Source organism: Brachyistius frenatus, unplaced genomic scaffold, assembly GCF_029030835.1.
Source record: "Brachyistius frenatus isolate BFR_SWC_R1_liver_20210118 unplaced genomic scaffold, ASM2903083v1 Contig_6, whole genome shotgun sequence".
NCBI classification, from domain to species: domain Eukaryota; kingdom Metazoa; phylum Chordata; class Actinopteri; family Embiotocidae; genus Brachyistius; species Brachyistius frenatus.
Genome location: NW_027210605.1, coordinates 6,239,905 through 6,266,859, shown reverse-complemented (window position 1 = coordinate 6,266,859; position 26,955 = coordinate 6,239,905). Strand labels below are relative to the sequence as shown.

Below are 26,955 nucleotides of genomic sequence, written 5' to 3'. Positions count from 1 at the left end.
CAACACTGTATATTAATATTTTCTATGACATATTTTGAAGTCGGTATAGCGGAGAAATTGTTCTCTTGGACATACAAACACAATACAGTCAGCCAGGTATGAATGAAGGCTTGCAATTATGGATTGAGTCATACACTTACACAAGTCTCTGCATTTTCTATTTCTGTGGCAAGAGTTGGCAGATGTTGAAATTAATATATTGATTTTATAATACACAGACTCCAAGTTCTTGTTGTCCATAAAGATATATAATTTTAAACACAATATGTTTTATTGAACATGAAATAAAGATGATATGAGCTCATGATTTTACAACATAATGGTAAATGGTAAATACAACAATCCCGATATTTAGTAATAAGAAATTACATTTTAATACATTTTGCTTCTGCCTTGGGTACTTGTGAGTGATTGATGAAAATAGTCTCAAGAGATGCAACAGAGACACAGATATCCTTACTTTTTATCCCTAGCTTTGGTTAAGAAACACTTGTTCCTACATTTCCCATAATGTAACTCCATATTGCCTGTCCCTGCTGAGTAAACACCCATGTTTTTCACAAGTAGCCCTTCCTGTGACCAGTATATAGACACATTTCTTTTTTATTATAACATAGTTTGGTCAGTTGCTTCATTTTTTTAAGCCTTACAGAGTCTCTTACACTGGTACTGTGTAACTTAAAGATGTGATGTTTTGTTTGCACTGTACATGTTTGTTATATTCTGTCCTTGTAGCTGCTCCTTACTGGACCAAGGAGCCAGTCAGTGAGTTTTATGCCCCTGGTGAGACTGTCAGACTGGACTGCCAGGCAGATGGCATCCCTTCTCCAACCATCAGCTGGACCATCAATGGGATTCCCCTCACAGGTCAGCACTCACACCCACCTGAACATACCTCAACACACATCCTTCAGGTGTACTGACAATGTTCACTCTTTAACAGAAATTGATAAGGACTCCAGGCGTACTCTGATGGCAAGTGGCTCTCTGATCCTGGCGGATGTCAACTTTGGAGACACTGCCATCTTCCAGTGCCGGGCCTCCAACAAACATGGAACCATCCTCGCCAACACCAACGTCTATGTCATTGGTGAGTTTTTGTTTTATACATGTTTTTATTGAACGGACCTTTGTGTATGTGCATTACTGTGTATCTTATTTGTCTGTGTGTTGTTTCAGAGCTGCCTCCCCAGATCCTTACTGATGCCGGGAACACATATAGGTTTGCAGAGGGACAGGAGGCTCTACTGCAGTGCGACACCTTTGGCTCTCCTAAACCTAAAGTCATATGGTGAGGCACATGACTATTGTTTTGTATTGCACACTCTAATGTTGTTTGGCACATTTTCATATTGACAGATTTCACAAAGGCAATATTATTGCGTAGGTAGCTCTTCATATGCATAAATTAACAGCCAAATGCTGTTACATCTGGGCTGTGACTGAATTCTGTCAGTGTGGCAGGTGTCCAACCAGCCTCAGTTCTTTTTAGTTAAATGGGCAAAGTGGCATTTAAACTGATGAATTTATCAGCCATTGCAGTAGTTTAAAAGCTTTGTTTTGCTTGCCAAGTTTCTGATGTGTGTGTCTTTTTTAGGGAGAGAGGCAACTTCTCCCTCCTGGCAGATCCCAGAGTTAACCCTCTCACCAATGGGGGGCTTGAGATCTCTAATGTCACCCACAACGACGAGGGACTCTACATCTGCTCTGTACTGAACACCAACTTGTCAGTCAGTGCCGAGCTGGAAGTGTTCGGTGAGTGAGACACACACATTACAAACCCACAATGTGTCCCTTAGCATCTGATGTTATTTGCACCTCTTGCATCTTGTATCAGTGTTGTGTGTCTCCTCCAGACAGGACAGTGATCGTGTCACCTCCGCAGCCTGTGAAGGTGCAGCCTGGAAACACAGCAATCTTCACCTGTCAGGCCACCTTTGACATCAATCTCAGCCCTCCGCTTATTCAGTGGAGGAAGAACGATCAGAAGCTGTTCCAGTCCCACAGCGATGAAAAGTGAGACTGACATCTATAAAACAGAGACATGACAATAAGATAATGTTAGACATTACTGAGAGGATTATTTTCTTTTCCATTTTAAGTTATTTCATCCATTTATTTGTTAATTCTAATTTTATATTGGCTTCTGCTAGATACATTACATATCTTTTCACCATGTTTACATTTTTATGTTCATTGTACCAGTTGCACAATCAAATAAATACCTTTCTGGGGTGACAAAAATTTAAATGAGGTTGATGAGATGATGAGGTAGAATACTGATAAAGGGGGAAGATGAGGATAACAGTGATGACTGTTTTTCTTCAGATACACTTTCGATGGGTCGGACCTCATCATCACTAATGTGGGACCAGATGATGAGGGCGTGTACACCTGTCAGGTCATCACTAAACTGGACATGGCTGAAGCCAACGGCACCCTCACTTTATGTGGTAAGTCCATTGACCATATATGATCACAAAGCAGCAAGGGCCTAAGATTGCAAACATAAGAACTATAAACAATAATCACACAATCCTCTAAAAAATATAAAAGACATATTTGTTTAAACTTGTGGTGTATAGATATGAAGTTTGCAGATTAGTGTGGTAATGTAAAAATTGTTGTCCCTCTCAGATCGTCCCGAACCTCCAGTCCTCCTCCAGATCAGTGATTCTAAGCGACGTGCAGTCACTCTCAGCTGGACTCCTGGAGATGACAACAACAGCCCTGTGCTAGGTTTAGTACAGACACACTCATGCTTACAAACACCCACATCTGTACTTGTTCTGTTCCTCTTCTGTTTTTCTTCTAATTAACACACAAATGCAACTCAGAGTGTCTTAAGTATGATTATGAGTGTTTATTAATGTTTTATTTATGTCTCTCCTTTTGGTTGACTTCCCGTCTTTTTCCATCACGCTTTGACTCTGTTTCTACAGAGTATGTGGTACAGTTTGAGGACCAGGGTTTGAAGGAGAGGGGTTGGGAAGAGCTGAAGACAGTAAAAGGAAACGAGGAGCGTGCCAGCCTCCCCTTGTGGCCCTACATATCCTACCGTTTCCGGGTCATCGCCATCAATGACGTGGGCAAGAGTGACCCCAGCAAGCCATCTGAAATCCACAACACCCCAGCAGAAGGTAAAAGCCCGTGTTTTGTAGTGAAACGTTTTTAATGTAACGGTAAACCCCAACAAACACTGGACTCTCCTTTTTGCCAATCACAGCTCCAGATAATAACCCAGAAGATGTTAGGAGTGAGTCCGCAGACCCAGACTCGCTGGTCATCACCTGGGAGGTACACCTGTTACCTGAATGTACCATCATCTGAAACTAAAGGTTTAAAAAAAAAAAAAAAAGGTCTGTGTCTTATTGGCCTCCTTCCATCATTATAGAAAATGGACAAACGTGACTTCAACGGACCGGACTTCAAGTACAAGGTGCTGTGGAGGCGAGCGGTGGGCAGTGGGCCTAACTGGCACATGAGCTACACAACGGAGCTGCCATTCGTCATCAATGACATCGGCAACTTTTCTGCGTTTGAGATCAAAGTCCAGGCTGTCAATGAGAAAGGGGAGGGACCTGAGCCAGACCCCATCATTGGCTACTCAGGAGAAGATTGTAAGATATATATATATAGATATATTTTTCGATGGTTTTAATCAGGTTTTTTTTCTGGGAATATTTTGACTTGGTATCCACACCTATCACATTCCTGTCTGCTGTTGTCTCTCAGTTCCATTAGAGGCTCCGATGGATGTGGGTGTTATACTGATGAACAGCACTACAATCAAAGTGACCTGGGCAGCAGTAGACAAAGACACAGTCAGGGGACACCTGCTGGGATACAAGGTACTGCTCCTGTGTCTCCTTTGCTGTTATTAATGACTAACATGTTTGGTTTTACAGCAGAGGCAGCCATATCGTAGCTTAGCTTAGTTCTCTGTTGTATCAACGATGTGAAGAATAGACAATTTCTTTTTAATTTAGATTATCTCACCTTTAACCTTAGAGAACTGTTTTTAATGCTGTCATAAGAAAATGTGTAACTACCTAACTCAATGCAGTCATGATATGAATTAAATTAAGTATAAACATGTATGTAATGTTTAAATGTTCAAATTTAACCCATGATTTCCTCTTTAAATTTCTCTGACTTTATGCCTCCAGATCAGCCTGACCAGGTTAGGGTCCAAGAGCCATCACCGAGGCCGGAGGGCCAGGGAGTCAGCGACCACTGTGGTGGTGGAGATTGGGGCCAATGAAGAGAAGAAGGTGATCAGTGATCTCAGGCCGTACTCCCACTATGCCCTGTCCATCACTGTGTTCAACAAAAAGGGAGAGGGACCCCCTTCTGAGGCACTGTCCTTCAACACTGAAGAGGGAGGTGAGAACAAGGAGAGGCGTGATCGTGGGGAGGAAGAGGGATGGATGACAAGGCTGTAATGGGGGAGGTGATGGATAAAGGGAGTGAAGAGGTTTAATTATAGACGAGAGTGACAGAGATGGAGCAATATTGGATGGAGGGGGGGAATATGGGATTACAACGAAGGAAATGACACTGATATCCAGAGAATGACTGGTGCACAGTGAGGAGAAGGAGGATAGATATTCTGAGCAGAAAAGTATCTAGAGGCGAATGGTGCCAATATATGAATAATCCCTTTGAAATCAAGTGCATTTTAATCAAGCCTGTTTGTGCTGCTGCTTAGTTCCTGGTCCTCCCACCACCCTGATGCTAGACAGCCCATCAGAGACGGAAATGACCCTCCGCTGGACGCCTCCTGGGCAGCCCAATGGAATCCTTAAAGGATATCTGCTGCAGTACCAACAGAGTGAGCATCGTTTACATTTCATCTTCATCCAGCCAGTGCACATACAGTAAAATATTTTCTATGCTGCATTAAAGATGTCAGTAAAAACATTGCGTGTAGTGTGAATGATACCGATACATCTCCAGATAAATCAATAACACTTGGAAAATGTCAAAAGCAGAGCATCCTAATGATGTTCATCAGTCAGTTACATGTCACCCAGAACTGTGTCCTCCCTGTGTTAACGATCGCACAGTGATTGACTATTTTATTTGGCTTTTCTGTGTTCAGTTACAGAGAGTGATGATAGCCCCATGCAGGTAGAGACAATAGATGACCCCACAGCCACCCACCTCACCCTGAAGGGCCTGGACCGCCACAGCCACTATCGCTTCTACCTGAGGGGGCGCACTGGTGCTGGGGACGGAGAACCCATCATGATGAAGGGTGCCACCATACTGAATGGAGGTCTAGAGCTCTTCATAGTCGTATGGCACATATACGGCCAGTTTGTATTGGATCATAAATTAGATTTTTGTTTTTGCAGCACCTCCTACCAACATCAGCTGGTCTGTGGGTGAAAACTTCGTCAACTTCAGCTGGGTGGCCAAAAAGAGACACAGGAATGTTGACTTCCAGATCTACTACCTCAACAAAAATGGTATAATATTCACACTAATGCATGCATACGTTAGACCTCATTGCTTCATTTGTATCTAGTGGGAATAGTTTCAACAATCTCGAATAACAACAAGCTAAAACTGAGCTTCATGTTGTGCCTCTGCAGATAGCAGCAAATGGAAGAAGACGGAGAAGGTGAACTCCTCTCAGTCTTTCTACCAACTCCAGGGCTTGACTCCTGGCTCTCATTATCGTCTACGCTTCATCTACAGTAACACCTCCTTCTGGGATACTGTCATCAAGACAGATGGAACAGGTACTCTGAGCTCTCTGCCTTCATTCATCCCCTCTGCTTTCATCTCTGCTGTCTCCTCTGGGTTTCCCACATCTAAATATAAAGCCCGATATAGCAGAGAGAGTGTCTTGCAGTTCTTTCCCTGCCTGTGAAGTGCTTTCAAAGACTCATGTGAAAAGAGAGCTTGGTTAGCCATATGAAATGATCCATTACTTGTGTTTGTTTGGGGTATTTTGCTGTATTCTTTTGTTCCCTGGCGAAATGCCACCCTGTCAGAATGCGTAATGCTCTGTCTCTTTTGCTCCAGATTCTGCTCCCTCTTTTGTCTTTTTTTCGCCTACCCTTTTTTATACTTTCCATTCCTCTTGCACTTTTCATCCTGTTTCCCCATTACAAAAAAAACCCAACCTAACTCTCTTTTTTCAACCTCTCTCGTTTTACCTCTGTAGAAGTGACAGAGGTGCAGCCAGGCTTCGCAACACAGGGCTGGTTCATTGGCCTTGTGAGCGCCATCGTGCTGCTGTTGTTGCTTCTGCTCATACTCTGCTTCATCAAGAGGAGTAAAGGCGGGAAGTACTCAGGCAAGTGCAGCTCACAATCATGAGCACTCATCAGTAGAGATGTTAAACTGAAAGAATGCACTTAGTGACGATGAACACAAAATGATTGAGGGCTTAAGCAACTTATGCACAATCAAATTCCCAGTTGTTTAAGAGGATCACACTCATACATAGAAAAGGGTGTTTGCAGCCACCTATAAGGTGCGGCATGTAGACAGAGGATCTCAAACCTGTTTATTATTATAACCTTTTATTATTTTACCAATGTGTTTTCTTCTCTCTCTGCTTTGTCTCTTTCTCTCACTCTGTCCTTTTCTGCGTCTGGACCTCTGACCTGCTTCTTTCCCTCACAGACAAACAGCTCAACACAAAATCTCTCAAAGACTATCAGAGTCTGTAGTAGGCACTCTTTTATAGCTAGCCTTAGATTTTGGATGCTAAAGGAAATGATGGAGCTTACCTAGGTTACCATATATATTATTATTACAAATGAATGAACAAATGTATGAATACCTAAATAAATGATATGTTAAAATTAGTGATGAGTTTTAATGTTTGCCAGTAGTAGCCGCCCCCCTCAAGACACAATTTTGTTGACATTTTTTGTGATGCTTTTTTTGTAAGCTGAGCCTCTTAAAAGCTCTGCCTATGTAATAGTTTCTCCTTCAAAGCCTACACAACCTTTGTGTGAATAACTCTAGCCAGTCTGAAGCCATAAAGCTGTCTGACACTGCAGTACAGGAAAAAAAAAAAAAAAAAAAAGCAAAGCACTTATAGGAATGCACCACAGTAAACCAAATTATTCTCACTGGAAAAAAACACTGTAAAATAAAACTGCACCATTTAAAAAAAAAAAAGAAGAAGAAAAAAAAGCTCCCTGCACAGTTTCTTTAACTCTGTAATCCTTATAGTGGCTACAACTCCAAATACTTGCTCGGTTTCACTCAGCCTATACCTTCTCCCCTGCAGCCTTCACATGAAACATGTAGTGAAGCAGACCTCTGTGCTCACTTTCTTGCTGAGTGAGAAAAAGGCTTTGCAGAACTGTGAAATAATAATCACAAACCACAACAGTAACTGCAGCTGACTGGACAGAGAAAAACACCAGCTTTTCAATAATTTCAGTCTCCCACACAAGGGAGAAGCAAGTGGCTGGTACTGTCTGTGCTAAACACAAGAACTAATTGAATAATAACTGACCACACACACTGGCATTATACTTATGGAAAATTGTTGATTTAACTTATTTGGAATTTAAATAATGGTTATTATTTTATCATATGGAAGTTAGAGGATAAACCAGGTCAAAACAACAATCCAGATAGATAAACATGTTGTCTGATAGTCTGAGTCATTTTGCGCCACAGTGACTGGATGTTCCTGTCTGACGGAGAGTCATTATCGATGTCTGAGAGAGTGGCTTAGAGAGTAACATGATTAAGATCCTACTGATAATGACATCCAATGATCTGTCTCCTTTTCAGTGAAAGATAAAGAAGAGGGTCCGATGGACTCAGAAGCACGGCCTATGAAGGATGAAACTTTTGGAGAGTACAGGTTTGTCATCTGAAACACATTGTTTCTTTGAATGTTATGCTTCCATAGATTAATTAATTTCCTAACACAGCCCTGGTTCCCTCAGCACTGCTTGGTTTTCTTAATCCTTTGTGTTCCTTTCATTGTCCCTCTTCCCCCTGATGCCTGCCCTGCTTTGCAGATCTCTAGAAAGGTATGCTGTGATGTGATTCACTACCCCAAACCCACTTATTTATTATCCCCTTCCAGTGCCTTACCTACCTACTAACCTTCCTGTAACATTTGGTGTGATTACAGTGTAATATATTATACAAGGCTGCAACTAATGATTAAACATTTTGCTGGGTAATTCTTTGATTTATCATTTAATGCAAAACACCCATCAGGACATCTTGAAGCTCTAAGTAACTTTGAGTCTTATGTCTGACCAACAGTCCAAAACCCAATAATATTCATTTACTTTAGTATACGACTAGAAAAGAAGAAATGTTTAACATTTTAGAGCCAGGAACTATCAATATTTTAGTGTTTTTGCTTGAAATATTTGTTGAAAATTGATTAAAAAAAAAATTAAAAATTAAAAAAAAAAAACTTTTCAGATCTAATGTGAGGTATTTTCAGCTTGCATATTGGCATATGATCATATGTTTTTTGAGATTGTTAAATAAAGAATGTTATCAGATTGTGTTCCATTTTTTATATGGCTTGTGATAATATTTCTTGCTTTCGACCTCCTCTGTGCCCTCACTTACTGCAGTGATCTTGAGGAGAAGCGGACTGCCAGCCAGGCATCCCTGTGCGAGAGCAAGCTGTGCAGCGAGGACAACCTGGATTTCAATGGCAGCAGTGCCATAACCACGGAGCTCAACCTGGACGAGTCTCTGGTCAGCCAGATCAGTCGTCCCAGCGAGGGTCCGGAAGGGTTCCACTGCCTGCCAGATAACTCCCTGCTCAACCCCACCTCCATCTCTCCAGCCACCAATGGCATGCCCAACTCAGTCACCATCCTCGATTAACTCCCACACATTCACCGGGACCCATCAGACCAAAATATGTCAACACATACGTGCCCATACGCTCGCTCCTGTTCCCTTCTGACTCGCTGATCTGTATTTTGACGAGTAATACACAATCATATATTAACTAATCATATATTGACTATTCAGATGGCAGTCATCTGATTGACTGGACTATTTTGACCAAAGGAGTGTCCAAAGTAGTGGACAATGTGATACAAGTCTGACTGACGTGAACATGCGCCCCTTCCCTCCCCCCACACCCTTCATCTGTGTAGTTTACAACATATCTAAACAACTAACATTCATTTCTCTCCCTAACTTCTCTTTCTCTCAGCAAACAACACTGCAGAAACTTATTGATAGAACGTTGTACATTTAGAGATATCAGGGGTTGTAGGTATGGTCATATAATAGAGATGCAGAGTAGTGCATTAAAAGAGGAGGATGACGGTGGAGCTGAGTGTAGGGGAACAGACAGCACCTGCTGCTGTGGAAAGTCTTGAATCTTAGATATTTATCAAGTCTGATATTATTTCAAACATGATTTTGTACGTCTCATGCCATTTGATGTGTCAGATGGTACTTGTCAGTGAAATTTTTTAAACATTTTTCTACAACTCGTTCAATAGAAAGAATCATTTTTTTGTTATCTACCATTTTTATTTCTATCATCATTTTTCAAATTGTTTTTTTTTACACTTTTTTTTATATAAAACCTATGACTTCTCTTCATTGACATATTTCATATTTAATTAAGACGTTTTCATTTAAATCGAGTGAAGCCAAGTTTCTTACTATAAATAACATTGGATGCATTAAGGGGAACTTGCAGTGAAAATGCTGAGTAGCATCTGGTGTATATAGCTGCATCTACATCTATCTATTTAGCCATAATACAGTATTATAGATATGTACATGCTCCCTCTAAGTTCCTGTGCCTGCTGGGTCTGCATAAAGCACCAGATTGATGTCATTACTCTCTCGCCTTCCCACCAGAAGTGTAATGCCATTATTGGAAATGATATTGTAATTTCTTTGTGTCAAGACCTATGTGTAGCTTTCTGTATATGTCTTTGTCTCTTTCTACACTGTATTAAAACATTGTTGTGTCGAATTAACAACCTTTTCATACCTGTCCATCTCATACTACACAAAGTGATTGAGGAGCAGTATTTATGTATATTTACAGAGCAGAGAGGAGTCTTGTGGGCAAACACTCTCGAGTTTTATTTTCAGACCTTCATCAATGCAAGTTAATATTGATAGGCATAATGGTTGCCAGTTGATATGTGAAAAAGGCAAACAGTTGGTATTTATATCAAACACAAGAGAATGTATTATTTTCAGGGTTAGGCAGACATTGTATTTACATGCTACTGATTAAAAAAAATGTGAGTGCAAGACACTGGAGGGATAAGAGTTGCTATGGCATTGAACATTGAACATTGAAGAAGACGTTGAAGGACGATTTTTTTTTCCACCGTATGTAAATACAACCCTTAAAGAACCATGTTTGATATAAAAAAAAAATGTGAAAAATGTGCAGGTTTCAAAACACTTCACTTAATTTAAAAATGTTGCCAGTTGTAATTTTTCTTCTTCTGTACTATTGCTATGAAATCAAACTTTCCGTTTTTAACAAATGATTGCAGTGAAATTTGGGTGTAGCAAAAATGGTTCATCGTGGGGAACGAAAAAGAAAAAAAAAAATCCACATTGTTCTGTAGATGTTTGCAAACATATCAAAATTTTAAAATCAAAACATTGTACATTAGTGTCATTTAGTGAAAGTAGTTACGTAACAATGAAAGCTGAGATAGTGTTCATGCCCATAATCATCCAGCAATGCGATGCAGTGCAGTGAATATCTGTGGAGTTTTTGACTGATGCAGTTATGCAGGGCAGCAATGCAGTGAGCCAGCTAGCACATACCACAAGGAGTACCTATATGCAATGCTCTCCCTACTCAAACAAATGCCTGCCACTGGCCAAACATCACCTGACAGTCCCTGAGGTAGTATCTGGGATGTCTAAAAAGGTTGGTGGCACTGAAGGAGGTGTTGTTGGTTAAACAGACACACTCAGGACAAATAAAGCTTTTAAAAACAAAACAAAAAAACCCCTCTATTTTCCTACAGGAGCCATGACTAACACAAAATATGCCGATACTCTAACTCAACTATGTGCTGCTAAACATCTGTGTTCGTTGGTGTTGGGGGCAAATGTTTGCTTTGAATGAGGAATGAGTGTACACACACAGATACTCACTCGACTGCCACTCACTCTTGGCTCTTCATGTTTCAAGGGGAAACCTGGGGACACGGGCCTTTGCTTTTCTGTTGTTGATTTTTTTTTATAGTTAAAAAATAAAAATCTATGAAAAAATGAATTGGTTTGTTTTGAGAAACATTACCAGAACTCAAATGCTGACAGATTAAATAACAATACCTGAGTGAGAGAAACTGGGGGAGGCAAGGAGTGGTAGGGAGTGTGTGCCACTGCCATGGCGAGATGTGACACTTTGTGATGTGTGGGGTGCTCTATTAGCACCATGATGAGGCTTATATGTATCACAGGTGGATGACAGCAGTTGGGTGGACTTGTGCCACATAGTGGGGCCAATATAACTGTAACTGCATTGTGAATCTACTACTGTAACTGGACATATGACTGAAAAATAAAGTACGTGGAGCAATCTGTACTAAAAAGAGGGTCCTTTTTTGTTAGTATCAGGAAATACATGTGTTAATAATAGTCACTTAAAAATAAGCAGCATGTATTGACTAACCGTGGTTCAATTCCCATATATTTATGCAGAACAATTAATCAATTTTATTAGCATATCGTCACAGAAGGACAAGCTGTTGGAGGGCGTATGGTGGTCAGCGGGAGCTGGTGTTGAATTGATTAAAGTAGTCCCTGGTGGGTTTGTTGGTGTTCAGCTTCTTATTCAGGTAGTCCCGACTGAGGCAGAAAAACAAATGAGCACACAGTGAGTGTCTCCAAAGGTGGTTATTTAAATCTGAAAACTACATTACAGTATTTCATCACTGGCACCCAAAATATACATGCTGACTAGTGCCTGATTAGAGAGTTTGTGTGTGCAGTGCTCACTGTGCCTTCTGCTCCCTGGCCAGCTGCATGTTGCACTGGTCCATCTGAATCCTCTGCGCTCTCCTCAGCTCTGCTGATTTCCTTTCCTCCACCTCGGCTTCTCTGGACAGCTTCATGAGATTGAGGTCCCAGGAGAGATCCTGAATCTTTTCAGCATTACGTTGTTTCTGAAAGTAAACAATAAGGGACTAAAGTGGAACACTCAGTTTAGAAAAGTACTAGAAGTGTTCTTCTAAAGCTGTCGCTCCCAACCTGAGGGCTGAGATTACCCCAAAGAGTTACATGATAAATCTGAAGGTTTGACAGAAATTAGAAAGGATAAGAAAGCATAGAAACATGTTTTTTTTTGTTGTTTTTTTTAATTTTATTTTTTTATCAGACTCTCTTGTAATGTTGCATTCTTTTTGAATATTGAATATATTTTTTTTAGCTTTGGGTGTTTAAAAAAAATTGGTGAATGAGTAATCTTTTAGTTGAACTGATGCATGAGACGTGCTGTATCTTACCTGACGTAGACACAGATAACAAAATAGTGGGAAAAAAAAAATGCATGGATAAACTTGGAGAAATAATTCAAATCCCCACTCAGTACAAAGCTTCACTAAACGGTTACATGAGCATGAAAATGACATCAATGATTCTTTTAAGATGTGACTTACACCATGAATTCCTTGGGAGTGACTCCAGTACCTGTCTCTCATAGAGCTGTTCTTCTCTCTCCCTTTGAATGGTGCTCAGCTGCTCAGGGCTCATCCCCTTCCACCTGTCTGGCAGAACTTGTGGAGGCCTCCCTCCTCCCACCTCTCTCTGTGCTGCCTCTGCACACTCTGTCATCATGTCGGATGTCATCGTATGCCATATCTCTGCAAGATTCTCACTTTCCTCTCTTCTGTGTTGCTGCTTTAGTTCCTCTGCTTGCTCTGCAGCCTGTGGGAACCAGACATGGTGAGGCATGATCAAGGGACAATTAATTGATTGTCCCATTGAGCTTTACAAACCTCAATTTATAAAATGAGCTTACTTCTAGCACAGAGCCAAGAGTCAGCCATACAGCGAATGTCCTCCTGAGAGATCCACTCAGTCAATTGTATTTGCTTGTGCATCATGCATGTGAGGGGTTATTACAGAAACATAATTGTCATGAAAAATATCATGACCTGAAGGATTTGCAATGATGCCTCCCAATGGAGGATTCAGCCAAGTGCATTCAGGCAAATTAGGGGAGCGCTAAATGGGGGCTTTTAAAAGCAAACAGGCCCCACGCATACATCAAAGCAGTTTAACCATCCATGTTGCTTGCCACCAATTAACATGAGTGTTGCCTTCATGCACCAAGTGTGTGTGTGCATCACTTAACATTTCCAGTTAGCAATTTTAATTTTAAAATCCCACCTGAGAACACCATGTCACAGCTCAAAAAACACACCGATTTGCTTTGAGCATTGACATCAGCAGGTGGTGTGTGAGCATCTGTGTGTCCATCAGTGTGTGTGTGCATATGTATGCACTGTACCAGAGCTTGATTGTAGTTGTCTTGTGCGATGCGGGCAGCTTTCCTACAATCCTCCTCTAGTTCATCTTGCAGAACCCCCTTTAGATCTTGATGCACCAGCTCTCTGTTCACGAACATCTCTGTGACACACATGAATTGGATTTTAGCCATCGCACATTGTACAAAGCTCTTCAAAAACACACTCACACATACATTATGGCTCTCTGGGATGAGTATCCATCAGTGTCACCTGGCAATAAGGGCTGTGCGTGGGAGTGTGTGATTGTTTGCGCAGGAAAGCATGAAGCATGTGTGTGATTTACATAGACTACAGCGTACGGCATGTAAGCTCATCAGTAATCACAGAATGTGCGTGTTCCCGTGTGTGTGGCGCTCGTCTCTTTTCACCTCTGCGCTTGTCTCCCATGTGCCTTTTTTCATTGTCTACCATCTGTGCTCGCAGATCTCTCTCAGTCTTTTGCATTTGTTCTCTTCTCATTTGCTCCTCACCAGTACCCTCTCCCTGTACATGAAACAAGGACACAGACGGTGATTATTTATTTAACCATTTACTGGATTTTGTTCCACTGGTCTGGGAAGTACACCAACTACCTGTCTATCTGTGAGCCTACCTGAAAGATTGTCATACTGGCAGGCCCCAGCTCACCCTCTGGAATGGTGATGTTGAATGCCCCCTTGAGGTGACACTTGAGATCAGCATCACGGTAGTCCTCCAGTCGCTGTTGAGTGGCCCAATACCGGGTCAGGTCATCATACAAAACCCCTCGCTTCTCTTTGTCATCGATGTCTTGCTGCACCAGTGCTTCATCCTGATATTTTCTCAGCTGCTCTGTAATGTAGGTGTTAAAAATACACCTGATCAATGCTCACAGGGCTGAAAGGTGATTATATAAATGGAGAGGGCCTATGACAATATTCTGCTGTGGGAGTGAGTGGTCCTAAATCCCATAGTGAATAATGGCTGTGATTCAGCTCATTTAATTCTGTCCCCTCTCTGTCTCTCATCATATCACATAATGAGTTTACCGAAAGTTTGGTCCCGTTGTTTCTCTATGTTTTGCTGATGTGATTTCTCCTGGACTTGTTGGGTCAGAGTATCTAGGTCGAGACCCATCACACGTAGCCGAGTGTTGAAGATGCGGGCCCTGCGTGCTGTTTCTGCAGACCTTCGCCTCTCCACAGCCCATTCTATGGAGTGGTCCACAGGCAAATCCACTTTGTGCATGTTGACAAGTTTCTATTGAGTTTCAACAGAGACAGCATCACAACATGGGTTTTTATGGCTGACAAACCTTGCTGGAAATAAATGATTGTGCTGAATAAATTCAGGCAAAGTTTATCCTCAGACAGATTTTCTCCTGTCATGATGTAATTACATCACACACACCGAACTCTGGAGAGGTTTATGGCCTTTGGATTGAAAGCAAACTCTTCAATTGATTTGTACTTTCCTTAACAACAACAACAAAAAAAAAGGTGGTAATCATTGATTAAAAGCAACACTTACCTCTGACGTTACAGATGTTTGAAAATTATTTCAGCTAAATATCTGTGCCGTGAATGAGACTGCTTTGCTGCTCGAACCCTGTTGTGGTTTGAAGTCCTTGGTAACCATGGTAACATCTGCATGTTATAAATATATCGGAAGAGTGTCGACGACAGCAGTATAAAAAGGCTTTCTGAGAACCGAAGGATTTATTTTGTAACTTGGATAATTTACTCTTGGCAGATTATCCAATTTACTCTCGGTAAATTATTCAAGAAATGGTACAATCATGAACCCATAAGGAGGACAAACTCGAGGCGGCTTCATTTCCTCTCGCGAGAAACCGCGAGGTTTCATGTCTCGCGCGCTCGAGGCTCTTCCTGTTGGATTGTAAAATGGCGCATTGTTGTGCCAACCGTACCGAGTGTATTTGATAAAGATTATGACGCTGTTTATATTACTAAACTGAACGTGCACTTCATAATGTAATTCGTGCATAGGTCACCAATAGATCGAACGGAGAGGTTCATTCATTTGCGCGCACACTTCATCTTTGAGATAGCCTGTTCGCTAAACATTGATTGTTAGCATTAGCTAACCAGCTAACATTTGCCGAGCTAATAGTTTCTTCTTAGATCGGTGTAACGAAGATGGGCTATTTAAAACTCATAGAGATCGAGAACTTCAAGTCGTATAAAGGAAGACAGATCATCGGACCGTTTCACAAGTTCACTGCAATCATCGGACCCAATGGATCTGGTATGTTATGATCGCCGTTATTATCTTGCGGCTAATGCAGAAGTGCTAACTGCTGACTAGCACCGCCGAACAGTAAACACGAAGCTTCAAAGCTCCGCAATACTCAGATTTTACAACCTGAACTTTAATGCACAGAACACGTGTCACAATCTGCTAAACAGCACTTCACCTACCTGACGTGCAATGTATGTTATTAGCTGTTGTTATCATTTTGTTCTGAGATCTTTATTTCTGTTATCTCGGTTATTGTTAGTGACCAATTTGTACAATGTTGTTTGTCTTTTCATCCTTTAATGTGTTACAGAGATAATCGAAGTGATTTTGTCTGTTTCAACGTTTAGTATCACGTTTTTACCATTTTAGCAGAGATGTTTCAGTCAGCATTGCACTGGACACTCAGCCTATCATCCCATTGTGTGCAGCATCACAACCAGCTGGACTTGGGAAGTAGTTGATGAATAACCAGCAGAACATAAACGGAAGTGGTTATTTTAAAAGTCATTAGGACAAACCTCATTGCAGGACTCTTGTCTTGGTTTGCATCAGATTGTTCACGTGGATCAAAATAAAAAAGGTCTCAGTTTATTTTGGGTGATTTCCGTATAAGTGTTTATACTGAATATCTCAATGCTGTTCTTGCAGGAAAATCTAACCTTATGGATGCTATCAGCTTCGTGTTGGCAGAGAAGACCAGTAACCTCCGTGTAAAGACTTTGAAGGATCTAATTCATGGGGCGCCTGTAGGGAAACCGGCTGCCAACAGAGCCTTTGTCAGTATGGTGTACCAGGAAGATAATGGGGAGGAACGCTCTTTCACAAGGGTCATTATTGGTATGAAGCTCCATTGACCGTCATGTTGAAATATATGATTCATTTGTGGTTGTGTGACTGTAAAACATGTCAGTCAAATAACTTTCTTTTGTCACTTGTACTAGAAATTTGAAAGGATGAGCTTTTTTGTTCATGTATTGTGCCGCCCATTTGAATACGTTGATAGTAAAGCAACATAAACATTTAGGTAGTGTTACATTAGAGCTTCTGTAAGCGTACAGCTGCACAAACATGGGTACCAAACCATAAAACTGCACATGACAAAACTCATTTTCAAATCAGGTCTCATGCAAAAAAAAAAACATGTGCATATATAGATTTGTGTGTTAGTCATTAAAATATGTTGCATTTATCACTTAATGAAACCAAAAAAAAAAATCACAAGTGGTTCAGTCCTACAGAACGACAAGTTCCATTGTGGGAAAGTTCTTTTTTCCCTGAATGACAGTTTTTGTGAATGAAACAACAAATTGAGCTGAACAGGTAGCATTGAATGATAATTTTTGAAAACAAACTCATAATTAAATGCATCCTAAAATCTACCCAAGATCCTGTTGAGATCTTTAATCGGTCTCTGTTGACCTCTTTGCACAATTGAAATTTTGTAATTTGACACATTTTTGTGACTTAAATATTTAAAGATATGTTTTATTATCAGTTGATTGTCTTCCCTTGGGGAAGTTTAATGCAACACCTTTGTAACCATTCTCTGTGTGTTTATGATGATCTATCGAATACTTATGGTGTTTTTGCCGTGTGCATCAGGTTCTTCCTCGGAGTACCGCATCAACAATAAGGTGGTGGGCCTGCCCGAATACAGTGAAGAGCTGGAAAAACTTGGCATTCTGATCAAGGCTAGGAACTTCCTCGTCTTTCAGGTTAGACAAAAATTTTAAAATAAACTTGAAGAGAATATGCACGGGCAATCTTTCATTTAATTTACTATCAGAGTATTGTGCTTGTTGTTGATTACAACAGTAAAATGTTGTGTGCGACTTCACTGACTATCGCAGCTTTGAATGTGACTTTAGACCAGGACCCTAAAATACCAATTTCATTGTGTTAAATAAACATCTAGTAACAAGCTCTCAGCATCTGCTATTGTTAACTGCAGCTTGGTGCTTGTATTCCTTCCAGGGAGCTGTGGAGTCAATTGCCATGAAGAACCCCAAAGAGCGTACAGCGCTGTTTGAGGAGATCTCACGTTCTGGAGAGCTGGCCCAGGAGTATGACCGGAGGAAGAAGGAGATGGTGAAAGCAGAGGAGGACACACAGTTCAATTATCATCGCAAGAAAAACATTGCTGCGGAGCGCAAAGAAGCCAAGCAAGAGAAAGAAGAGGTATGTCCTCGGTGTTGTGTCTAAATACAAAATCTTTTGAGAACGTTTTTCTTCTGTGTGCTGGTCTTCCATTTAGATTGAAATGAAAATACTTGTCTAACTTTTGCTCTTTGATTTTAAAGTTGTTTCTCCAGTAAGGAACATTTATGTCACATGTTAGTTATCTACCTAATGTTTTTTCGCCCCAATAACCCACAAGTATTGCTGCCTGTTTCGGCCAGGACATTTTTTTTACTAAAAAATGTACTGCCAGTGGGGCTTTCCTGGTTATTAAAAGGCCGTATACAAAGCATGTTTAATTTACTTCATTACACTTGTGCTTAATGCTGAATAATGCGGAGCATTGGTGTTGACCAGGAATGGGGCTTAAAACCCAGTTATGAGTGTTATTTTTGCATCTCTCTCATCTACTCCGTGTTGCTCCCTATTTACAGGACGTTTCACTCCTCTCACACAAACAGAGCTTATATCTTTGTTCAATAAATGATGACAGTGTTTTTTTGTTTTTTAAATCTCTGTAAGTGCACCAAAAGCTGCCAACGAGAGAGTCAGTATGAGCTTTTAATTGAACACCAACATAAGCTTGCAGAGATGCGACATCTTTAACTGCTCCCTCCCAAAGTCAACCAGGGACAGAGGGACTGATTTGTTAAGAATAAAGAGAACATGTGGATACACAGAAGTCAGAATTAGCGATCAGCCAAAAGAGTTGGAAAGTATCAGCATATCAGCAAAATATTTAATACTGTGCATCCATAATTTAATAGTCCAACCACACGTATTTATGTCAAGTTATTCTAATGTTTTTGTAACCTATACATACAAATTAAGTTTGGTAATAATTAAAAGTCTAATATTAATACAAATTAACTAAAGTAAAGGTTATTACAAAAAGATATACAATAAATCAATATATTCTTAATTTGCTTTTTAAACCTTGGTGTTGCATTAGAAAACTTGATTGGAACTCTCTGTCTCCTACTATCACTCTACCAGGCTGAGCGTTACCAGCGTCTCAAGGATGAAGTATGCAGGGCCAGTGTACAGTTGCAGCTCTTCAAGCTGTACCACAATGAGACTGAGATTGAGAAGTTAAACAAAGAGCTCGGCCAGCGGAACAAGGAGATCGACAAAGACCGTAAAAAGATGGACCACGTAGAGGAGGAGCTGAAGGACAAGAAGAAGGAGCTGGGCAGGCTGATGAGGGAGCAGCAGACCATTGAGAAAGAAATCAAGTCAGTGACAATGTCCTGAAAGCCCCTCTCACAGCTTTCTTATGCATATACATGGAACCATGCCATTTACTATTTGATTTATTGTCCATCTTTTGCTCACAGAGAGAAGGACTCTGAGTTGAACCAAAAGAGACCTCAGTACATCAAGGCCAAAGAAAACACCTCGCACAAAATCAAGAAGCTTGAGGCGGCACGAAAATCTCTGCAAAACGCCCAGAAGATGTACAAGAAGCGCAAAGGTGACATGGACGAGCTGGATAAAGAGATGAAGGCAGTGGAGCTGACCAAGCAGGAGTTTGAGGAGAGAATGGAGGAGGAGGCGCAGAGCCAAGGCCAGGACCTCACGCTGGAGGAAAATCAGGTCGGACATGTTAGACTGATGTTCACATTTAAAGGCTTCCACCATTCCTTTTGAGTAAATAAATAAAAAAAAGAAACGGAATTATGTGTTCTCCCATATCACTAAACACACATGTAGTCATGTCATGGTTTGTGTAAGTTTTGGCATTCAAAATTCAGTAGTTTGGCATTAAGATGATGGTAATATTTAGAAAATAAGTGCATGTAACTCCCTGTGTTTGTTGTTTGAAAATCATCTCAGATTTTTGTTCAATCATGAAGTCAGATTGATGTTAAAATGTACATGACTTTGCGTGACCCTAAGTTTCTCCCTTCCTCCAGGTCAAACAGTACCATCGTCTGAAGGAGGAGGCCAGTAAACGTGCTGCCACCCTGGCACAGGAGCTGGAGAAGTTTAACCGCGACCAGAAGGCTGACCAGGACCGGCTTGACTTAGAGGAGAGGAAGAAAGTGGAGACAGAGGTAAAGAGGAGGATGATGACAGTTTTGTCTGTCAGACCAAATTCATTTGCACTGATTTGATACAACCAAGTGATTTATTGTTTTCCCTCCAGGCCAAAATCAAACAGAAGATCCGTGAGATTGAGGAAAACCAGAAACGTATTGAGAAATTAGAGGATTATATTTCCACCAGCAGGTACGCTGCTCTTATTTCTCTTGATTTTAAACACTGCGATGTGCAGCTCATTGATTTTATAGGTTTCTCTGCCGTCCTGCTTCATTTTTACCTTCTTGTCCTGTTACTCCTTCAGGCAGTCACTAGATGAGCAGAAGCGCATGGAGGAGGAGCTGACTGAGGAGGTGGAGATGGCCAAGAGGAGGATCGATGAGATCAACACGGAGCTTAACCAGGTACTCAAACACAGGAGGGAAAGAAAAGCAGATGACTTCAAAAGGTTAACTTAGCTGACTGTCAGTGTTTTTGTGCACTTTCATTGGTTTAATTCATGTTTACATGTGTTAGCTCTGTTCTGAAGCAAAAATATCAGGCTTCCTATGCAGCTGACCTGTTCCCTGAAAGCGTAATTTATTGATGTGAATCAATAGACATTTCTCACTGCAGACATTTCATATATCACATGATTGCTCAGTGGGCCACTAATCCATGCTACTCAACTAGCAGACATAGTACCGCATTGTACATATTACTTACATCTTTTGGCAAGTAAAAATATCAGCTGTGAAGAACTCGATGACAAATGCTGTTATTATTGGCTTCTGCTGTAGGTAATGGAGCAGCTGGGAGACGCCAGAATCGACAGGCAGGAGAACAGTCGCCAGCAACGCAAGGCAGAGATCATGGAGAGCATCAAACGACTGTACCCAGGCTCTGTGGTGAGCATTCAGGGAAATATCAGCAAAGTTTCTCATGCTGTCTTCAGTTTTCGGTGACTAGATTTAGTAAAAGTGGTGAATAAACTTGACGCTCAGTTTGGTAAAAAAACAACAACACGCTGCTCTATTTTCAGTATGGTCGTCTTATCGACCTGTGCCAGCCCACTCAGAAGAAGTATCAGATTGCTGTGACCAAGGTGTTGGGCAAGAACATGGATGCCATCATTGTCGACTCAGAGAAGACCGGCAGAGACTGTATTCAATACATCAAGGAGCAGAGAGGAGAGCCTGAGACCTTCCTTCCTCTCGACTACCTCGAGGTGAATACTAAGAAGTACAGATGATAGCTCTATTCAGGAGTAATTACAATATGCAGAATCAACACACAAAACAATGTGTCAAAGACCACTGGGAACACACTTGTCAGTGAAAAAGAGAATGAATGTTTTTATTTTAAATTTAAGAGATTTTAAAGAATCTTTAATCACTTCAAATTAAAATGCCATTTGAATACAGAATATTTACAACCAAATTATCTTTGGTTATTCATTTCTTGGTTAATGTCCTTAATTAAATCACAATGGGAATTAAAAAACAATCAAATTGTATTTTGTCTCCTCAAAGGTGAAACCAACAGATGAGAAACTGAGAGAGCTGCGAGGAGCAAAGCTGGTGATTGATGTGATCCGCTATGAGCCCCCCCACATCAAGAAAGCCCTCCAGTATGCTTGTGGCAACGCCCTGGTCTGTGAGAATGTGGAGGATGCACGAAGGATTGCATTCGGAGGGCCATACAGACACAAGGTACTTAACTTCATTTAGGATGGGAGGATTGAGAGCTCCATCTGGTGATACGGTACATGAGAGAATTGTCCCTTTTGGTGCCTCATATCTCCTTGTCCATCTCTGTCCAGACGGTAGCCCTGGACGGTACCCTGTTCCAGAAGTCTGGAGTCATCTCTGGAGGAGCCAGCGACCTCAAGGCCAAAGCCAGACGCTGGGATGAAAAGGCAGTGGACAAGCTCAAGGAGAAGAAGGAGAAACTCACTGAAGAGCTCAAGGTGACTTACTGATTGTTACCTGTATTCATGGAGGTCATTTATTTGATCCTGTTAGTCTGATAGTTAGCAGGACATTGCAAAAAGCAGTGCCTAAGGATGGCTAACAAAGAGTTACAAAACATACCTTTCTGCACTAATTTCAGTTTAATTTTCACTGAAAGTAAAGTCACTTCATTTTCCCTGATTTTTGATGTTTTTCTTTGCAGGAGCAAATGAAGGCCAAGAGGAAGGAGGCAGAGCTGCGTCAGGTGCAGTCTCAGGCCCACGGCCTGCAGATGAGACTCAAGTACTCCCAGAGTGATCTGGAACAGACGAAAACCCGCCACCTCTCCCTCAACATGCAGGTACAGCCTGGTTGCAACTCAGTATTTTCCTCTTGCCATTTGTAAATAGTGATTGTTGTATCAAAAGCCTATTTCATTTGCGTCATGCAGGAGAAGTCTAAGCTTGAGAGTGAACTGGCAAACTTTGGCCCTCGCATTAACGACATCAAGAGGATCATCCATTCCCGTGAGCGGGAAATCACGGACCTGCGCGACCGCATGAACCTGGTGAGGCACAATACGAGATCTATTTAGATGTCAGTGTATGAATCTCTGGCATTGCAGTAACATCAATGGATTTTGTTTTGCAGGTGGAAGATGAGGTGTTTGTGGAATTCTGTAAAGAGATCGGCGTGAGGAACATCCGAGAATTTGAGGAGGAGAAAGTGAAGAGGCAAAATGAGATCGCAAAGAAGCGGTGAGTTTAGTACTTCAGTCAGTACTCATGTTGGTCAGTTCTTCATTGTTACTGAATCAGTCCTGGGTTTGCTGTCTAGTCTAACCTCATGTCATTTTGTTTCAGTCTTGAGTTCGAGACCCAAAAGACCCGTCTGGGTATCCAGTTGGACTACGAGAAGAACCAGTTGAAGGAGGACCAGGAGAAGGTCATGATGTGGGAGCAGACTGTCAAGAAGGACGAGGCTGAAATAGAGCGACTTAAGAAGGTAAAAACATAGAGTGACGGATGAAAACGTAACTCGGTATTTAGTCTGTCCTCAATTTGAACATCATGCTTATTGTCACACGTGTGTTTTGTGTAGGAGGAGCACAGACACATGAAGATCATTGATGAGACAATGGCCCAGCTTCAGGACCTGAAGAACCAGCACCTCACCAAGAAGTCTGAAGTCAACGATAAAAATCATGAGATGGAGGAGATACGCAAAAAACTGGGTGGCGCCAACAAGTCAGTGGCTGCAAACGCACACATTCTCTTAAACATTCCTTATGTCATGTTACTGTAAATGTTACCTTTTGAGATAGTTTTTCTACAATTATTATTTGTATTATTATTCCAGGGAGTTGACTCAGCTGCAGAAGGAGGTGACGGCCATTGAGACCAAACTGGAGCAGAAACGCAGTGACCGTCACAACTTGCTGCAGGCCTGCAAAATGCAGGATATCAGGCTGCCTCTCCGCTCGGGAACAATGGATGACATCAGCCAGGGAGAGGTACTCAAACACCATCACAAGTCCTCTAACTATTGTTCTACTGAGACAAAAACAGACAAATTACACTTTTTGTTTCTTTTGCTCTTTAGGGAAGCTCCCAGACTGATGAGTCCAGCAGCCAGAGGACATCCAGCACTGTTCTGGCTAAAGAGGCTCTCATAGAGATTGACTACAGCAACCTGTCTGAAGACCTTAAGGTACCAAGTCCAAACATCACACCTGCCTTCATGTAAACAGTCCAGCATGTCCTCCGCTCCTTATTTTAAATGCAACCTCAGCTCTCTGAGTTTGTGATACTTGGTTTTCTTGGTTGCAGTAATACTAGCAACATAGCACTTTTCTTCATAAATTGCTTACCAATACACTAAAAACGAAAACCAGCCATTTCCTGCAGAGATATGATAGCTGCATAGCTTAAAGTACACTTTGGAAATGTAAGGAAATTAAGTTATTTGATCCTTATTGACTCCTTACAGGATGCACTGTCAGAGGAGGAGATCAAGGCAGAGACAAACACACTGCAGCAGCGTCTGAATGAGCAGCAGAGCATTCTGCAGAGGATCAGCGCACCCAACATGAAGGCCATGGAGAAGCTCGAGAGTGTCAGGGACAAGTTCCAAGAGACCAGTGACGGTGAGATGGCAGGAGAACGGTTGACGCTGGGGTCAAATGAGCACCTTTGACAGAGCTCTGAATATGAACTCTGTGCGATCTCACGGGTTCATTTGTCCTTGTTTCAGAGTTTGAGGCTGCTCGTAAGAGAGCCAAGAAGGCCAAGCAAGCCTTCGAGCAGATCAAGAAGGAAAGGTTTGATCGTTTTAATACCTGCTTTGAGTCTGTGGCCACCAACATCGATGAGATCTACAAGGCCCTGTCACGCAACAGCAGTGCCCAGGTGGGTTTGAGCAATGACTTTCATGAAGTTTGTTACATTATGTATAGCGTTAACAGATATTTCTCGGTTATCCCTCTGTGCAGGTGCAAAACCTTATGATATGCGTGTCTTTCTTCTGCAGGCTTTTCTGGGCCCAGAAAACCCCGAAGAGCCATATCTGGATGGTATCAACTATAACTGTGTAGCTCCAGGAAAGAGATTCAGACCCATGGACAACCTGTCTGGAGGAGAGAAGACTGTTGCTGCCCTGGCTCTGCTCTTCGCTATTCACAGGTGAAACAAGGGAGACATACAAAGTTTGACTTGCTTATAAATTGATGAAAATTTCTGCTCCACTTGAACATTGTTAACAGCATCTCTCCTGCTTCTCTGTAGCTACAAACCCGCCCCGTTCTTTGTCCTTGATGAGATTGACGCAGCTCTGGACAACACTAATATTGGCAAGGTCTGTTCAGAAATAAAAATCTGATTCAGTGATTCGAACTTCTATCAATGTTGATTAATGCCGCTCGTCATCAACCCATAATTTCACTCTGTACCCTCAAGGTGGCCAATTACATCAAAGACCAGTCGGTGATGAACTTCCAGGCCATCGTCATCTCTCTGAAGGAGGAATTCTACACCAAGGCAGACTCACTCATTGGGGTTTATCCAGAGGTCTGTTTCTGTTGAACGTGTAGTTTACAAAAAAATTAATCAACATAATTCCATATATTGTGGACTGGATTTATAGTATACACGTGTTTCCTAGTATGAGCATGTGCTCACACAAGCAATCATAAGACTTCTTGAAGTACCATTTGAATGTTACAAGAATGCAGCTTTTTTTTTTTGGTAGTATTGCATTAAACCAACGCTACAATATAAAAACCATGACAGAAAAAGAGTAAAGAGAAACAGACATGAAGTTAAAGAAAAATGTGAATAATGAAACTAAAAAAAAATCATGCCACACTGTGATATGGAGTCTATATATATATATATATATATATATAGGTTATATATATAGGTTATATATATATATATATATATATATATATAAAATAAAAGCTTGTGTTTTGTCACACAAGCCATTAAACTTTAAAACCTTTATATTAAAGGGTATTTGCCAGACCTTAAAACTTTCAATTTGGTATCCTCCAGAAAATGCTAAATGTGAAGTAAAAATAAATAATTTACTCAGGTCAAGCTGTTAGTGAATGTAAAATATCTCTTAACTACAAGTGAGACTGGTGTGATGGTAGATTTGGGTTCAGGAAGTCTTTCAAAATAAAAGCACTGCAGCAGAAGTTCTGTAGACTTCAAAGTAAAACTACAAACCTTTTTCCCTTCAACTGTCTTTATTTCTCATGCGGCCTCTTTTTGAGTTGCAACCCACCAGTTGGGAACTATTGTCATAAATCATATTTGGTACATCTGGTTTTAAACTTAGTATAATTAAAACAAAATAACAAAGTGTTCTGAGATGTTAAGTGCACATTCAATAACCTGTTTTTTCTTCTTTTCCATCTACAGCAAGGAGACTGTGTCATCAGCAAAGTGTTAACCTTTGACCTCTCGCAGTATCCCGATGCTAACCCAAATCCAAATGAGTAAGATGAGCTCTCCAACGCTGGCAAGTTGGATGTTTTATTCTCTACTGTTATCTGGATTGCTCATGTACTCTGTAGTCACAGATCATGTATCCATTAGGTCTCACGTTATTTCCTACTTTTTTTTTTATGTTGTGTATTTTTTTTGGGATATGCTAGAGTAGTGAATTAGTGAGGTTTTTTTTGTTGTGTGGGAGGAGGGAGGGGGGGGGGGTCCTTTTTGGATGGTGACAACCAGGATGTATGTAAATTTATACAAGCCAGCCCTTTGTCAATTTGGCCATTACAATACATTAAATGTAATTATTATAAATCTGATGTAATCAAGTAAAAGTGTGCAGGAATTCAACCTTTTTAACAAACTGTAGAATTTGTATCATGTGGTTAAATGTCTTGAATATACCCGAAACTACTTTTATACTGTTGATGGCCCTCTTTACAACCGTGTGCTTTAAAGCCCTCGCCTGTCCTCTGTTGTATGTACTAAACGATGTATTGGCATTTTCACATGTGCTACTTTTTTTTTTTAAAGCTCGATCAGGAAACAGTTGTTACAGTATGGTGGATACATTCCCTTGTGTGAAAGCTTAAAAAAAAAAAAAAAAAAAAAAAAATCCACAATTAGCTGCAGCAGGCACAGCTATAATGAGATCATGGCGCTTTGTAAAAACTCATCAGAACATTTTTCAAAGGAAATGTGCTGATGTCATTGCAGCTGTATGCTCAGCAGTCTCTTTTTATTCCCTGAGTAATATTCTGAATCAGCTTTAGGTAAACTCAGCATTAGTGAGATTATTCTGTCCGGTCTGTTTTATTGATTGCTTTGCCTCAATAAATAAAATTAGAATTATTTAAGATCCTTTATTCTGTTTACTTTGTAATGCGTCCATGCAACTCCGTTTTATTTAGGTGCTGCTTTGGCAGCTTTACCGTCTGTTTTATGAATTCTCTTACTTTGATATGAATCAATTTGAACCCTCAATGCAGCATGCAACCTGCTGCTTTAGTTTTCATTCCATATGGGGGAGTCTGTGCTTTGCGACGCAAGGCTATTTTTGGAGTCTCAGTTTTCACACCAACTTCTGCAGAGGCA

At 41.0% G+C, this 26,955-nt stretch overlaps 3 protein-coding genes across 7 annotated transcripts in view; 2 read left to right on the top strand and 1 right to left on the bottom strand.

Moving 5' to 3' along the window:
- The window catches only part of l1cama (L1 cell adhesion molecule, paralog a), a 41,829-nt gene extending 30,277 nt beyond the window's left edge, over positions 1 to 11,552 (top strand). For 4 of the 5 annotated variants that reach the window (XM_069688711.1, XM_069688706.1, XM_069688722.1 and 1 more), the window contains 20 exons: positions 736 to 867; positions 944 to 1,090; positions 1,180 to 1,291; positions 1,598 to 1,755; positions 1,857 to 2,016; positions 2,329 to 2,453; positions 2,638 to 2,739; positions 2,943 to 3,140; positions 3,227 to 3,297; positions 3,395 to 3,620; positions 3,736 to 3,851; positions 4,170 to 4,386; positions 4,712 to 4,834; positions 5,105 to 5,281; positions 5,361 to 5,474; positions 5,601 to 5,750; positions 6,179 to 6,310; positions 7,774 to 7,846; positions 8,007 to 8,018; positions 8,583 to 11,552. In XM_069688711.1, coding sequence (XP_069544812.1) covers positions 736 to 867; positions 944 to 1,090; positions 1,180 to 1,291; positions 1,598 to 1,755; positions 1,857 to 2,016; positions 2,329 to 2,453; positions 2,638 to 2,739; positions 2,943 to 3,140; positions 3,227 to 3,297; positions 3,395 to 3,620; positions 3,736 to 3,851; positions 4,170 to 4,386; positions 4,712 to 4,834; positions 5,105 to 5,281; positions 5,361 to 5,474; positions 5,601 to 5,750; positions 6,179 to 6,310; positions 7,774 to 7,846; positions 8,007 to 8,018; positions 8,583 to 8,841 — 2,804 coding nt within the window. In that variant the 3' untranslated portion in view covers positions 8,842 to 11,552. The remainder of the gene's footprint in view (positions 1 to 735; positions 868 to 943; positions 1,091 to 1,179; positions 1,292 to 1,597; positions 1,756 to 1,856; positions 2,017 to 2,328; positions 2,454 to 2,637; positions 2,740 to 2,942; positions 3,141 to 3,226; positions 3,298 to 3,394; positions 3,621 to 3,735; positions 3,852 to 4,169; positions 4,387 to 4,711; positions 4,835 to 5,104; positions 5,282 to 5,360; positions 5,475 to 5,600; positions 5,751 to 6,178; positions 6,311 to 7,773; positions 7,847 to 8,006; positions 8,019 to 8,582) is intronic. The other variant, XM_069688729.1, reaches the window with a different exon arrangement.
- Position 11,553: 1 nt separating this feature from the next.
- ribc1 (RIB43A domain with coiled-coils 1) lies at positions 11,554 to 15,149 on the bottom strand. Its single transcript, XM_069688737.1, has 8 exons — positions 14,979 to 15,149; positions 14,498 to 14,708; positions 14,083 to 14,300; positions 13,859 to 13,973; positions 13,472 to 13,590; positions 12,649 to 12,885; positions 11,959 to 12,125; positions 11,554 to 11,808 (listed from the first exon to the last, which is right to left on the bottom strand). The coding sequence occupies exons 2-8, from the start codon at positions 14,694 to 14,696 to the stop codon at positions 11,727 to 11,729; spliced, it is 1,137 nt and encodes a 378-aa protein (XP_069544838.1). The 5' UTR covers positions 14,697 to 14,708; positions 14,979 to 15,149; the 3' UTR covers positions 11,554 to 11,726.
- A 188-nt stretch (positions 15,150 to 15,337) lies between these two features.
- smc1a (structural maintenance of chromosomes 1A) lies at positions 15,338 to 26,717 on the top strand. Its single transcript, XM_069688694.1, has 26 exons — positions 15,338 to 15,716; positions 16,359 to 16,547; positions 17,313 to 17,425; positions 17,685 to 17,888; positions 18,885 to 19,123; positions 19,226 to 19,484; positions 19,805 to 19,945; positions 20,038 to 20,120; positions 20,236 to 20,335; positions 20,711 to 20,818; positions 20,953 to 21,138; positions 21,443 to 21,622; positions 21,733 to 21,879; positions 22,086 to 22,223; positions 22,314 to 22,430; positions 22,514 to 22,620; positions 22,726 to 22,867; positions 22,964 to 23,109; positions 23,222 to 23,375; positions 23,465 to 23,572; positions 23,852 to 24,008; positions 24,116 to 24,270; positions 24,392 to 24,543; positions 24,646 to 24,715; positions 24,817 to 24,927; positions 25,786 to 26,717. Exons 1-26 carry the CDS (start codon positions 15,608 to 15,610, stop codon positions 25,864 to 25,866), a joined length of 3,696 nt encoding a protein of 1,231 aa, XP_069544795.1. The 5' UTR covers positions 15,338 to 15,607; the 3' UTR covers positions 25,867 to 26,717.
- Positions 26,718 to 26,955: the final 238 nt, after the last annotated feature.